At 39.3% G+C, this 15,860-nt stretch overlaps 1 protein-coding gene across 1 annotated transcript in view; it reads left to right on the top strand.

The window, feature by feature from the left end:
- The first annotated feature begins 330 nt into the window (after nucleotides 1-330).
- The window catches only part of CUL4A (cullin 4A), a 37,517-nt gene continuing 21,987 nt past the window's right edge, over nucleotides 331-15,860 (top strand). The window contains exons 1-8 of the mRNA XM_064646456.1: nucleotides 331-561; nucleotides 1,134-1,249; nucleotides 5,461-5,565; nucleotides 7,612-7,680; nucleotides 9,392-9,465; nucleotides 10,834-10,996; nucleotides 13,564-13,653; nucleotides 14,887-14,969. Coding sequence (XP_064502526.1) covers nucleotides 393-561; nucleotides 1,134-1,249; nucleotides 5,461-5,565; nucleotides 7,612-7,680; nucleotides 9,392-9,465; nucleotides 10,834-10,996; nucleotides 13,564-13,653; nucleotides 14,887-14,969 — 869 coding nt within the window. The 5' untranslated portion in view covers nucleotides 331-392. The remainder of the gene's footprint in view (nucleotides 562-1,133; nucleotides 1,250-5,460; nucleotides 5,566-7,611; nucleotides 7,681-9,391; nucleotides 9,466-10,833; nucleotides 10,997-13,563; nucleotides 13,654-14,886; nucleotides 14,970-15,860) is intronic.

Raw genomic sequence — 15,860 nt, 5'->3', positions numbered from 1 at the left:
AGGCATAGCCAGGAGAAGAAGCGGGGGGCTCCGAGGGGCTGCGAGGCGATGGCGAGAGGAGCTGTCGCCGCCCGCCCGGCCCGCGGGAGGCTGCCCCGGCCCGGGAGCCATCTTGTGAGCGGAGCTGCCACTGCCCGAGCGCCACGGGTGGCCGAGACCGGGGCACGGACGCGGACCCGTACGGCGAGCCGGCCGCCGAGGCGCCCCGGGGCGGGCAGGCGGCAGTCGGTGCCGGCCGGCCCAGCGGCGCTTGGCAGCCGCCCGCGGGCAGTGGGGGAGGGCGGCTGGGTGGTGGCGGAGGAGGAGGAGGGGAGCGGAGGCGGGGACCAAGCGGCCCCGGCCCGGCCCAGCCCAGCGCGTTGCCCCGGCCGGACACGGCGCCCGGGGCGGAGATGGCGGACGAGCCGCAGAAGAAGCCGCACTTGTCGGCCTTGGTGGGGCACACCAACGGGCTCACCAAGCCCGCCTCGCTGGCCGCCACCGCCACCCGCGCCGCGGGAGGAGGAGGAGGCGGAGGCGCGACCGCCTCCTCCAAGAAACTCGTGATCAAGAACTTCAGAGGTGGGTACGGGGCAGGCCGGGCCCTCTGCCCCGGCAGGTGCGCCCGGCCCCGCCGTCCGGCCCCGGCCCGACCTTTGTTTACCGCGGCCCCGGCCGCTCCCCGCCCCTTCCTCGCGGCCGGGCCGGCGGGGCCCCGCCGCCGTCACCCGCCCTGCCGCCTTATCGGGGCGAGGGGCGGCTGCCCCGGGCTGATACCGCGCCCGCCGCCGGCACTGTGCCCGTGCCAGGGCTCCCGGGGACACCCGCGGAGGCTCCGTGCGCGGGGGCAGCGGCGGCTGCGCCCTGTGGGGAGCGGGCAGAAAGCCACCTTAGTGTCAGCGCTGATCAGAGCCAGGCGAGGGTCTTTGCCTCGCTAAAAGTAACACGGGCGTCAAGCACAGCAGCCGGAGGATCATGTCCGTCGTGCAAGGGTTTGGTCGTCTCGGGTGGAATTGGTGTTCCCTCTGGCAGTGCCAGAGTTACACGGTCAAGCGCAGCATGGCTTGGCAGGACTCGATGGAGCAGGGTGAGCGAGATTGCTGCAGGCTCCTCTTGGGTAGCTGTTTTTCAACTAGTTGTGTCTTACTTCACAGAAAGACCCAAATTACCCGAGAATTACACTCACGACACCTGGCAAAAACTACATGAAGCAGTGGGAGCAATACAGAGTAGTATTTCTATTAAATACAACCTTGAAGAACTCTACCAGGTAAGGCGCATAGGGTTTTGGTTTTATTTCTCTGCGTTTAACAGAAAGTAAATAAACTGCTTTGAGACTTTCACAGAGCACGCATTCAACATAACGTATTTTGATTTGTTAAAAGCTGAGTGTATTTTTTTGAACGCTTTGCTCCATGCTCCATTTCCAGTCAGTTTGCAGTTTTATATATCAGTTCCTTGGAGAGTTACCAGGATCTCGGCCCATGAAAAAACAGTTTATGGTGGGAGACACAGAAAGCTATTCCTGGGCAGGGCTGAAATTTCTCTTGGTATCTTCAATACTCTGCCCACTCAACATGCTGAAAACAGGATGTTCCTCTAACTGGCTTATGAAGTTATATATTTTATAATGATTTTTGTACATGGTATGGTCTCTTGTAAATAGTGAAGTTGAAATGTTTGCTATTATTAGATAATAACACAACACTTCAACATCAATACTTTTTGGGGAATTGAGAAGGAATCTCAATTGAGCAGGCAACAAACTGTCAGTTTACCCATGTTTGAGATTACTATTACATTTACATAACAGTCAGGGTCTTATTTTTTTTATTGAAGTGGTGAAAAAGTATTTCTAGAACATCTGTGCTAATAGAGCAGGGACTAGGAAGGGTAAAAGAGAGACATACTCATGAGCCATTTCTTTCTACTTTCTCAATTTGTATGTGATTTAGTTCTATGTTATTTTAAATGTATGTACTTTGAGGTATTTAAGTGAAGTAGTAATTTTTTACCGTGATCATGTTATAAAAAATTACCAATGCACTAAGTTGTGCTACACAACATAAGTTAGTTAAGAGTTTTTTGTGGGTGCAGGTGTTTGATGTGCAGATGCCCCATCTGTTGATGCCCTTGGCAGATCAGGACTTAAGATACTGTTATGCTCACCTGACACTTTCTCAATGTTCAGTTGAGGTAGGTTTGATGTTGTCTGCAAAGTGCAGACTTTGAGAGAGAGGAGAAGACCAGCAGTTCATATTGGGTCCATACTCAAGAAAATCAGGCTGGTTTTGAGAACTGACTGTAACTATACTTGTCTCTGTGATTAGTTAGGGTGTATAAAATATGGATCTAAAATGGGTGATTATGTACATGTATATTGACTTGATATAATTTATTCCCTTTAAATAGAAAAATTGACTGTGATGTATTCATCTGTTAATACTTGCAGGTTTGCAGAGTTTGAATTGCATAATACATTTTATCATTTTAAACTCAACATTTCAAAAATCCTGCTTTTTCACGCCTAGCTAAAAAAAAAATAATCCCACAGATGCTTTGAGCATTACCTAACTTGTTTTCAGAGTCTCAGAAATGAGATTATAGTAATATGGGTATGAAATCGCTGGGGTACAGGCTTGAGTTTTGGCAGAAGAGGAGAAGAGAGATTTCAGATAAACTGTGAAGGGAGAACTGTACTTCTTGCTTTTTCTCTTTGCCTGCTTGGTTGTAAAAACTGCACGAGGCCAGTTGAATAATCTGCGAAGCAGCAGATCAGCAAGATTTCTGTGCGGAGGGTGGTAGCAGTCAGTGTTCCTGTGCACAGACAGGTACTTATGTGCCAAAGGAATAAAAGATGAGGTTCAGCATCCATTGGAAACCTGATCTGTACTTACAGATCGTTTTAACTGCCTGTTGGTGAGCACAGTGTGCATCAGTTCTTACTATGGGGCACTTTTTTTGCCTTTTTTTTTTTTTTTTTGAGTATTTCTCCAGCATTATGGAAGGAAGTGAGAGGCCTGCTAGAGTTCAGTGCAGTGAGTGGGCTGGGGTACCAACCTGCCTTTGAACTTTCTGATTTATTTATTTAATTTGGCTCAGTGGCTGAGGAGAAACCAAAGAACAATGACGAGGCTTTGTAGGAAGCCTGAAGGCTACTCCTTTCCAGGCATTAGAGGCAGCATGGGATCAGGCATGAAGGTGATTGGCAGAGACATAGTCAGTGAGCAATGGGAGGGTGGCAGCCAATTTTTTCTGACCAAAATAGAAATGATGTCTGGGATTGGTGGTAGATTGCACAAGTTTTGATAGAAGTAGCTTTTACTTGGTGGTATAGAGAAATTGGGGCAGTTCGAAGAATTGAGGAATGAGTGATAAAAATAATGGGGAAAAAAATTACCTTTGCAATGAAGCCCTAAATAACCTGAAATGGGGCACCACTGCCCTTCTGGAGGACATAGAATAGGGTAGTGTAGTAGTAAAGGAAAAAAAATTAGAGTCCTGACTAGACTTTTATTTGGATGAGTGGATAGGAAAAGCTATGACTGAGGAAACATAACAAACTATCTGCAAAACAGATAGTGTGAATACTGTTTGTTCCAAATGTCATTTTACTTAGCTGTTTTAAGACCAGATGAAAAAAACCATAATATCACTGTGTGATAATTTTGTTTGTTTGTTTGTATACTTTAATGTTGTATCAAAACTGAGAAAGCCATTTTTATGTACATTTAAATAAAATGACATTAGATAGGTTAGAATTACCCCATGGAGAGAACTCTATGAAGCAGATTCAGTTTACATTTTGGAAGACAAACTCTTCAGTATGTTTGAACCTATAGAGGAAATAATACAAGAATTAGCAATAACTTGCATGGTAAATGTTAAAACAGAAGCCTCTGCTTCAAACAAGTTATTAAAAGGTTGATTGGAAACAAAACTTTTACTAGATCTGTGTGGGTGAAGAAACTAAAAGTGTCATCTCTCTGGTATCTTTGTAGACGTGATTATTACTGTATCTTTTTTTCAAACAAAATATATGCAAGATGAATAAGAGTCAAATCAAATTTCTTCAGAAAGAGAGGCAGGAAAAGCTGAATTAAACAAATGGTGAATGAGGAGGGAATTACTTGGATTCATGCCAAAAAAAACCCAAACAAACCAAAAAACGAAGCAGGAACAGGTGGCACGGAGGTGGTATGGCTGCAGGTTGTAATACACTTTAAGCCAGTGCTGTTGCCCAAGGAATCATAAAAATGGTTTGGGTTGGAAGGGACCTTAAAAGATCATCAAGTTACAACCCCCCTCTCATGGGCAGGGACACCTTCTATTGGACCAGGTTGTTCAGAGCAGCCCTCTTTTTCCCCTCACCTCTCTCTTGGCCTGTGCACTTGCTAGCCAATGTGTTTGGGTGATCTTAAACTGCAACAGAGTGAAGAACATCTGGTAATGCTTTGACAAAGAATTACATGCTGGCATTAGGCAACATAATGTTTTATAATACAAAAAAATAAGACACTAAAAAAAGCTAGAATTTGGGAAAAAATCCATAAAGGCCTAGCACTGCAAAAATACTGAAACTTTGTCTAAGTTCATTGATGTTACTGGAAAATTTATCAACAAAATGTGACATTATAAATCGTCTGGAGTGAAGGAGAACATTCTTGGGTCAGTTCTAGTTGCCCAGGTGACATAGTGCTTCAAATCTTTGACAGTGTTCTCTGCAGTGTTGCCTCACAGCATAAAGGCTGCCGCTATTAATATAGCGACTACAAGAACATTTGGTTTGGGGCAGAATTGATCTCCTTAGTTAACTAAGAATAAATACTAAACTAAATTCCATGAGCTCCCAAAAAATCAATTAAAGTCTTTAGATAAGGGTTAATGTGGGGTTGGGGGTTTTTTTTGGGGGGGGATGGTGTTAAATTATATTTTCCCTTCAGTTTATGTACCTTAGTGTGAGTATGTGAATCAGTGCAAGTATTTGGAAAGAAAGAAGTTGATAAAAAGACAGGAAAGTAGCTATTACTCATTTACCATTTAGAGTGACTAATTGAAAAATCTCCCCTACAGTTATTAAGAAGTTAAAATATTTGGTATGATTGTGTTCCCCCTCCAGAAAAGCACATGTGTGCATGCACTGAAGGATGCACAAAATGGACTTGCAGGAGGAAATCTGCTGCTGGGCAGTATTGGAGGAGGTAGAGTTCTGGTCATGTTTAACAACACATCTGAAATATGACCCAGATTGTGATGGTGGACCTTGTTTGCACACAAAATGTAGCAGAATAAGAAGGGACCAAAATAAGAAAGGAGTCATGAAGTCTGAATTTTTCTACAGAATTTCGTTTTGGTGTTTTGGTTTTACGCACACTGAAGCTATAATACTGAATTTTTTCCTTTATTGTCAGTGTCAATTATACAGATGCAAAAATTTGGGTTTTTTTTTGTCTCATTCGTAATCTTGTTTTGTTTTTTTAGGCTGTTGAAAATCTCTGCTCTTACAAAGTCTCTGCTACACTGTACAAACAGCTACGACAAGTCTGTGAAGAACATGTGAAAGCACAAATCCTTCAATTTAGAGAATATCCTTTTTTCGTGCACAGAAATGGTTAGAATTATTAGCTTAAATAATTATTTTTAAGACAACACTTTGTAAAAACTACTCCAGTAATTTTTTATTTGTTAAAGAGGTTCTTTGACCACTTACATATTTTCAAATTGGGCATTAGCAACTTTAGTCATCTGGGTGAATAATTTTTGTGTACCTATAAGTAGCATGCAAATAATAATTTACTTATCATTTTAATAGGAATGTGAATTTTACACCTAATCTATAAAATTTTAATAGCACTATGAGATCACACAGCAGGTATAAATTTCTATGGCTTGTGAGTAGTAGAGATGCTTATGGCAGCAATAGTGTAAAAAAATACAGTGATTTTTCAACAACAGTAAAAGAATTCTCAAACATAAAGTGCACCTGTTTGACCAATAATAACTTGTGGTCAGCAGCAGTGTGTCACAAAGGCATTCAACAAGCCTTCAGATATCTTATATGTACCTTCAGAGGTTCTTGCAAGAGAACTCTAAGTTCAGGAGATCATTTGGAATGCACAGGCATGTGAAGTTCTTTGGTAAATTTTGCCTTGGTTTACTGAAGTTACATTGCTGGGTTTTTCTTCTGTCTCAGTGGGTCACAGAAGTGCCTATAGATCTTCTGTGGACACCTGGATGCAGCCAGCCCTGTGGTCTGAATCCAGTCAAGCTTTGCATGCTGAAAAGGTGCTTTAAATGATAGTTGTATTTTGTGTTATAGCCTTGGGTCTGCACTTGGTTGGGCAGTAGAGTCCCTGCATTCTTGGAAAGTGCATTAGCAAGCAGATGCTGGATGGAGGGTGCCATACTGAACAGATACTACAGTACTGTGGCTGCTGGCAGTGTTTCCCAGGTCTCTGTATGTATTTTAGTAGCAGCAATTGATAGGATAAAAGGAAAGAAACAAGGGACTGGGGCCCAGAAAGAGCCTTCTTTCCAGGTGAATGCTTTAAATGTGCTTTGGATTGTGACTCAGTTTCTCACTTCACTGCATTTCCCAAGTAGGTGCCTACAGTCATAAAGAAGATAATTTTTTTCTTCCTGTTACATAGCTAAATACTAATGTGGTTTTGGGTTATATGTTTTTGGGATTGGTTTTTGGTTTGGGTTTTGTTTTCTTTTTTGAGTCCAATTTAAGGAGTCTGGCTTCTACACAGCACATTAGCCAGTACAGTAGTCTCTTAAACATACCTGATGTCTGAGAACCAAATCTTATAGTCTGCTTTAAAGCAGAGTACAGTCAACCATTTTTTGCCTCCCTGCTTTTTCAGACTTTAGATTATCTTATGAAGAGATGTTTTAAAACTTTGCTTTCACCCTGCCCTCTTGACAGAACTGGTGGATTGGAGAGTTGAGGATTTTGTATTTTACAGGTGTACCACTTTATATCCCAAGGACACGAGATCAGATTAATCAGATTTGGCCAGAGTGAGTTGGAGATGATAATGTGTGGGAGCGGAAGGTAAAACCTCATTTGGATTTACTCATATGACACATGAAAACTCTGTTATTTTTGAATAACAGTTGGATCTGTTGTGTAATGAAGAAAGTCTGTAGATTACTTAGGGTGACCTGGAGATGTATATGAAAAGAGTGGTATTTGGATTTGTTGAGGATTATTTAGAACTGTAACTGCTTTTGAGAGATTAGGGTCACTCCTGTTGTGCACAGTGTGAACTCATTAAACAAACAAAATAACCTTTCCATCCCTCTCACCTCAGTCGGTGACAAGGGTTTTTTTGACACTGGTGGGATTTCTTGTTTAAATCTATATTAAGGTTATACAGTACAGCCACTAGATGGTATTACTGAAGAGCAGTGAGTGTTATTCCTTGAAAACATAGGGAGGCCTTTTGGAGAACTGCCAGCCCCTGTGCTGGGCAGAAGCTCTGCAATTAACGGTTTATCTCTGACAGGCACAGTAACATTGAAATATCCGTGGAGCAGCTTTGCTTAATGGCTGGCAAAGATCATCTCCAGAATCTGGCCTCAAAAGATACTGGCAAACTAGTTTTCCTTAATGGGTGCTGTACAGATTCTCTGGATAGTCTTTTATTTTTAAAGAAGATAAATAAATGCTGGCAAGATCATTGCAGACAAATGGTAAGTTGAATGTTTGTTCACAGTACATATCCTTGAGGCACAAAATCTGGAAAACCGAGTTTGTCATAGTTTTAACTTGGGACTGTGCTGCACCTCCTCCAACTTTTCAGCATTGCTTTTTTGCTTTCCCCTTTGCTAGCTGAGGACAGTTTTTTGTTGAAATTTAGACTTCGTTGTGTTACCTCTGGCTTTCATTAGTTTCATGTGAAGTTGAAATATTCAGAAATATATTGACACCTTGTTTTTTGTGGATGAAAAGAAAAACTAACCAGGCAATGCTGAAACTGTTTGCAGTTTATAATTTAAAGTAATTGGAGAATCCAGAATCTTAGCTTTTAGATAGCTTCAGAAACTAGGTTAATTTGTGACTTTTTTTTTTCAAAGCAGAGATGATAATCCTGACTATGGAGCAAAGAAAGGGGTAGATTAAAGAATTGAAACCTGTTTTCTTTCTGCCTTTCTTGTCTTCTACCTCCACAATGATTTATGTTACAGAAGATCTTCTCTCAAACACTCTCCATGAGAATTGTGCTGTTAAGAAGGCATCATTATAATTCCAAACCAGCATTTTATAATGAGTTTTTATTGCATTGTCACTTAGCTTTACCTACAAATGCCCCAAGTGGTTGAATTTCTATTTTCATTCCTCAAATCCATTTCTCTCCTTCCCTGTGTGTGATTTTTATCTGAATTAAAATTGGAAAATGTTAGGGAAACTATTTGAAACAAACTCAACAGTCTGATGAAAACAGAGTTGAAGTGTGTTGTCTTGAAAATGTAATTAAATTGAACCTGTGTTTTTATAAAAAGGCTTTTACTATGAACAATGACTTTAATTACTTGTGAGCATTCTTTTTTTTTTTCCTACTTTCCTTAAAGCAACAACCTGTAGCAAGTGGCTTTCTTGTCCATGTACTGGATTAGCACTTGTGGTATTTAAGAAAAAAATCAGGCTTATTGCTGTTTTTCTTTAATATGCTTGGCCAAAAGCTGTGTCATTTTGAGAACTGCTTCAGAAGCAATGAAATCTTTTAGGGAAGAAGGAGGGGGACAAATGTGTATCTGGCCTGGGAGTGAATTAGTTACTGACATCCTGATTTATGCTAATGCTAAACTTGAGAGTTGGGCAGCCGTTTTATGAGCAGAGTTAAAAATGGATTTTGAATGTGCAAGAGTAATAGGCTAAAAAAACCACCTCCTTCTCCCACTTTTTAATTTAAAAATGAAATAATATATTTTTATATCTTCTTTCTCCTGTTAGATTTAATGTGTCTCTGTTTTTTTCATGAATTTTGGAAGCTAACTTTTATTATGAAAAGATCTGTTGCACAGCTAATTACTACCCTTGCACAAAGCTGCCTTTTTTAAATTTTAAAGCCAGAACTATGGCAGCATGCTAGTTCAGGGTTTTTACTGACTGTCTTGGTGGTACTGTTCAAATAGCTTATGTATGTCCTAGCAGGTTAATAAAACTATCTAGTTAATGGTTATGAATTTGAAAACTGTCTGGAATGTACTTGGCAATACCACTTAATAGTATTAACTTAATAAATTGCATAACGGTGAGTGTAGAAGTCACCATAAAAGTTGAAAATACCTACATCAGTAATTAAAGTGCATGTCTGTATGATGTAATTTTTTAGAATTTGTACTGTAATTTAAAATACCACATGGTGGTGAAGAAAAAAACGTTTTCTTTATGTATTTTCAGATCATGATCAGAAGCATTTTTCTATTTTTGGATCGGACCTATGTGCTTCAGAATTCAATGCTTCCTTCTATATGGTAGGTATCCACGTAAGTATTCCTGAACACCTTTAGAGTGCGGACATGCTGTGATATTTGCAAAGATCGAAAATAAATTTTTCACATTATATTTGATCTATTTAATAGATCTTTAAAATTTTATGTCAATTTATGGAAATAAATTTGTCAGCATTTGCATATACATCATTTCATTGTAAAGTGAGGGTAAAAGAAGGTCTGTGAACATAAAAGTTAAGGTATATGTTTAGCTGTAGTTGTCACAGCATGGGTGAGGAACCTCCTCTTGACTGCTACCTCTGCACCTTAGTACTGGCCCAGCATTACTTTAGCTGCTCCTATGGTTTTGACAAAACTCAACATTCCACTTCTTGCTCTGTTTCTTTAAGTAGTCAGATACAGTGACAAGGTGCAGATTATCTTTCCAGCACTGGCCTCTTAAGAGTTGAGACCTGTGTCTCAGAGCATTGAGATGATGCTTTTGTACTTTCAGCACACCACAGCTGAATCTTAGAGCATTCTGTTTTTAAGCATCTCTCCTGAGGGGCATTTTATATCACTGCCCAAGCAAACAAACCCAGACTTTGCCAAATAATTGTAGATAAAGTACTGAAGTAAGAGCATGTCTTTTCCCTGCCTGGCTGGTCTGTGCTCTTATGAGTTCCGTAGGCTGTCTGAGGATCTTGGCATCTTTCTCCCACCTCTTGTTTGTCCAGTGGACATCTTTCTTCCCAACCTTTGCATGACTTTTCTCCAAGTCTTTGTGCTAGGCTTCCTTTTACTATACATCGTTCAAGAGGTCTGTTCTCATACTGGGAAATTCCTTTTATTGAAATCCTGATACATGTGAAGAAATTGGAGGTAACAAGTTTTATCTAAGATTCTCAATTTTACACGACCAAGACTGTTTAAAAATTGGCTGCTTCATGGCATAGAGGCACCATTCTTCATCTTGGCATGAAAAAAAAATCTGATACAGCTGATAAGATCCTAAAGATAAAAAGAATTCATGCTTTTGAAAAAAACTTACAAATAGCACAGAGATTAACTGATCCAGGGAATCTTATGTTAAGGTATATGTTCAGATTTTTCTGGTTTTTTAACAGATAAAGTTATGCTCTATTATGTGAAAGGTGGACAGGCTGCTCACAGTTCTCAGCTGAAATATATGCATCTGGTAGCATATGTGACCTGGTATTTTTATGATAATTGTTGTTAAAGTTTTGTTAGTGGACAGTGTCAAAAAGAATATACACACCATTATTATAGTCTCTTTCTGCATATTATATATACACTATATTTTATATGTATTTATTTTTCTTCAAACTGAGATACAGATTTTTCAAAAGAATCAACAATGTGACTTCCTGATTTTCAATATTCATACAGGGATATGGGGCTAGAGTTATTTAGAAACCACATCATTAGTGACAAGCAAGTTCAGACCAAGACTATTGATGGAATTCTCCTGCTGATCGAACGAGAAAGAAATGGTGAAGCTGTGGACAGAAGTTTGTTGCGGAGTTTGTTGAGCATGCTGTCTGATCTGCAGGTGAGTACAGCAACATTCTCTTAACACCTACATTTAGAAACACAAACTGACTCTTCTAATCTGTGTTTTGTACAAAAATGATTCTGTTCTTCTAGTAAATGTGCTTCACAGTCTCGCTGTTAGATTGATAAGACTGCCTCTTCTTTAGCTGACATAGTCTTTTATTCTTTGCTTTTAAATGAGACCTCTTTGCCTGTTTTCCTTAGCTGAGGTAATGGCCTGCAGATCCTAATAGATTTGCAAGTCTTTTAGTATGTGCAATATTTTGTCTCTCTTAATCACTCATTGTCTAATCCCAGTGAAATTAAATGTAGGAAAAGAAAAAGGCCCACTCTGTCACTGTAAAGAGGCATCACTTTGTGGAGTCCAGATCTTGGGTCTGTATCACAAAAACATGACCGTATTGGCAACTTCTTAGCAGAAATGCCAAGGATAGAATGGGATGCCAAGTTAAGGCCAAGGTTTTCAAATAGATCATGTCAAGCTGTAACTTGCTGGAACTGTCCATCAGCAGAGATACTGAGTAACCAAGGGGACTGAAAAATGCTGTGCTTCTGTCCTCAGCATAGGTTGTCCTTGAGTTGATGTTGCAGCCTTGTGTGATGTGCAGTGAAACTTAGAAGCAGTCTTTCACTCTTAAAAACTGTGAGAGTGCTCCATTTCCAAGTGACATACAGCATTACGAAACTAGCTGTAGGTAAAAAAACTCCTCCTAAAGGGGAAGACAGCATAAAATAATCCTTTTTGGTTAGGCAGCTTACCAGTTTTTCTGCCTTTCATGGTAATCCTCTTGAGTTTGTTCTATAGCTTTCTCTAGCATACCAGAAAAATTAATAACTAATTATCCTGTTCAAGAGAAAAGGCAAACTTCTGTCAGTGATTTTCAGATTGTTCCCTGGAGGTCCGGATCTGATTTGTGTGCTTTTCCCCAGATTTTTTCCCTATTGTTATTTGCCAAGTTTCTCTAACTGCATCATCTCTTTCTAGGTTTAATATTTATTAATTTTTAGCAAAGTACTCTGCTAATTGAAAGGACACATTCCACTTTATTGGATCCTTCTTACAGAATTTAAGTCTGCATTCTCCTTCATTGGCTTAAAAATGTAGTTTTCCTTTTTTTTCCCTAGGAAAAATAAGGCAGTCTAATCTGTTCTTTTATAGTAGCTGTTGCTTCACTGAGATAGAGATATGATTGTACACCTGTAATTATATGCCAGGATCTTTACTTCTCCCTCTTTGAACAGAAGATAGCTCCTGAAGAAAGATTAATTAAGCAAATCTTGTATTTTGATTTAAAACAATTAATATCCAACTCGTTTCTGAGTTTTAGGCAATTATGCAGTGGAGGCCCAGCTGCTGAAAATTGGTTCCTCTTTGCATAAATCCTACTCTATACCTGTTTCCTATTGTAGAGGTTTAGATGTGTTTTATGCATATATGCATATACTGTTAATGTTTTTTTCAGTTATCCTGATAGAAAGGAAGGTAAGAAATGAAAACTAGTATTTGATTCTGTTGAATGTGGAAGTAGGACAAAGAGGAGTCTGAAACAATGAGTTGATGTCTACTGGTGCTGCTGAGTTAGTGAATTATCATGTTCTGAATGTTTGTCAAGCTAGAAGTTTCATATTTAAGTTTGCATTGAATAAAAAAATTAAGCCTTTAAAAGTCATAGAATGATAGATTGGTTTGGGTTGTAAGGGACCTTAAGGATCATCTAGCTCCAACTCCTCTGCCGTGGGCAGGAAACCTTCTGCTAGAAGTCCTTAAGAGAAAAAAAGTGGTTACAATGTAATGAGTTTTACAGCTGAGCAATATGTTTTGGAAGAAATATTTTATTCTATTCTTCTGCCACACTCAAGGAATCTTTCCCTTTTCACTGTCCCCCTGTTTACATATTATTCCCCTAGCTTCCTTTTTCAGACTTTTAACTTTTTTTTTTTATAGTCGTCTTTTCTAATTTAGTTCCTTTCTATAATAAACTGTTTATCCTTATGCAGAGATATTTCAATGTCTGTGATTGTTGTTGATGCCCTTTTTTGCGCACCTTATTCGTTACCTGGAGAAAGAGAGTTCACTTTATTTGGTACAATTCTTTTTTCTTGGGCCACTGAGAGAAACTTGGCAGATGTGATGGTGCTTTACTGAGCGTATTACTATTTTACTGATGAGAATTACCTGTTTTGTGCCGATGTTTCACTAGTTGGAAGTACTTTTTTTCCCACAGAAATATCAGTGGGAATTTTGAGCTCAGGTGGATTGGATGTCATTGCTGTGCTGTGATGTTGGGTACTGGTGTTGGGCTGTGTGCCTTAAACAGAAGCCTGTCAGTTTAGACTGAGTACTGATGACTGAAACGCCATTGCTGTGCTGGGAAGTCAGCTCTGATCTCAGTCTTTCTAAAACCAGTGGGCAAACAGAACTTCTGTGTTAATGTAATTTTACTCTGACACTTCTCACAGTGGTGTGCACTTTTGAGATTTTACTTGCCCTCTATACCTGACAAACAAAATATGCTACTGTTACTGGGAGCTTAATGTAAGTAACTAAATTAATTTCTTGAGCAGGTTTACAAGGAATCATTTGAACAGAGGTTTCTGGAAGAGACAAATTGTTTATATGCTGCGGAAGGCCAAAGATTAATGCAAGAAAGAGAGGTAGGTGCATGCCATAGATGATTGCTTTTATGTTAGTTTTATCAGCTGTGGGATTACATGAGAACTTGTGGTAGTGCCATTGTGTATTAATATTTAACGAAATTTACTGGCAGACAGGTATTCATGTGTTTTGGTGTGGACCACAATTGTGTCAAAGGGAAGAGCAGACTGCCATGGTACTTGATATATATAAAGTGTGGAGTAACCCAGTGACATTTTCTGTAGCTGAAGCCACACTACCAGAAAGCTTAAAGGTGTGCCATCAATATTATTTTTGCCGAAGAGCTGTAAAATGTCCACTGGCGTCATTTTACTATGTGGTTAATACCGAAGTGAACAACTTATTTTTTTGCTGTTTTGTTGTATTTGTTTTGCAGTTTCTTTTCCTTAATTAGTTAAATAGACTTAATATATTTTTGTTTTCTGTCCTCTTGAGATAAAATTATGTCCTGTGGTGAGCAGCCTGCAAATGTGGGTATCTGAAAATATATGTATTTCTTGGTGGTCTGAAATACAGAAGACTATGTTTATTATCCATTTTAGCACAGAGTCACTACAAGCATTTTGAAAACGCCTGTTTTCAGTGCATTGAGATGAATCCTTGTGTCTAATTCTGCACCATTCACCTCATTCCCTGGCATTCCAGTGGGACTTGAGGTGAAATGCTTTGACACAGATCTTGAAATCAAGGGTCTTACTGCTTTTGTACATCTAGTGGAAAGCTGCGGGAAAAGACAAAATGAGTGAGGCCCTAATGTACATACTGTATACATGTACATACTTATTCATATGCACAGATGCATAGGTACATGCACATACCTGTGTCATGATATGTTCTAACTGTGTTAACTCTCTGTAGGAAAATATGCTCTCCTGGAGAAAGGGCCATTGAAATAATAGAACTCTGTGGTTCACACCGACTGCAAACCTGCTCCATGATACTTTATGGGCTAGCTTAGCTCAGAAGGATTTTGAGGAAAAACTAACTTACTCTGAAAAATTCTCAGATTTCTGTTTTTCTCTTCCTTTCTGTCAGATGCCATTACAATATGTTTAATATGAAGTAACATAGAATAATAAAAATATAGATTATGTAGTAAATAACATTCTGGTGAAACAGTCCTTTCCAATTCATATTCTCTTCAGATTCGTAGTTTAAATAATTGTCATGGAACAATATTATCTGTCTTTCATACCTTTGTTGCTGAACTTGTCATTCTCTTGTCTCACTAGGTCCCAGAATATCTTCACCATGTTAATAAACGTTTAGAAGAAGAAGGAGACAGAGTAATAACATATTTAGACCACAGCACACAGTGAGTACAAATTTTGTCATTTTTAGTGTAAGTCAAGGCTCCTTCATAAATCAGTATGATTATTCATGGTTTTAGAGACACAAAGACTATTTCTGCATTATCTTACAGATATTATCTTGTTGGCAGTGCTTGTGATACAGCTTGGATTTTTAAAGACTTCATTTTTATCAAAAATTATTTCTTTAAAATGAAAATATGCTTTTGGTAAGAAGAGAGAAACTTGTCCAGAAATACCAGTCCTGTGTACTGCAGTTAACAAAACATTATATAAGAACTCAAATTTGCATTATCAAAATAGCATTTGATTTTAGGCATTCATATGCTGATAACAGCTGTAACCACAAATCCCTTGCGGGGAAAGAAAGACAAAAAACAACCAATCAAACAAACCCACAAGAAAACCCAAACAAACAAACCCCAGAAGGACAGAGGACGACATGAACATCACTCATGAGCAGTTCAGGATGTGAATGTAGCAGAAGATCATCTTTGGTGCAGCTGCTGCCAATGCACTGTGTGGAGTAGCTTGTCCTTTTTTTCCCCCCTGGTTTTGAGTAATAGTTTGTGTTTTCTTGGGTTGAAATGTGCATTCAGGAAGTACTGCAGAGTCACTGACAAACTATTTAAATCCATACATAATTTGTCCTGCAGTAAGCACTTGCCTTTTTTTTTTTTTTATTAAGAACATAACATTTTATTTTATCTTCTAGTCTTCCAGATGATATATTGGCACTCATTTGGTGTCAAAAGGATAAATGAATAAAAATTATCTTTTTAACTTAGGATTTTCTTCACACGTTTTATGTGTGCGCTCACACACATGCATTGTGTGTCGTGGTTCATATTTGAATTTGAATCTTTCTGTAAATGCTGCTTGCAGATTGACTAGCT

The sequence above is a fragment of the Pseudopipra pipra genome, chromosome 2 (assembly GCF_036250125.1).
Source record: "Pseudopipra pipra isolate bDixPip1 chromosome 2, bDixPip1.hap1, whole genome shotgun sequence".
In the NCBI taxonomy this organism is placed as follows: Eukaryota; Metazoa; Chordata; class Aves; order Passeriformes; family Pipridae; genus Pseudopipra; species Pseudopipra pipra.
Note: the sequence above shows the minus strand (reverse complement) of the source record. Positions and strands in the feature narration are given on the sequence as shown.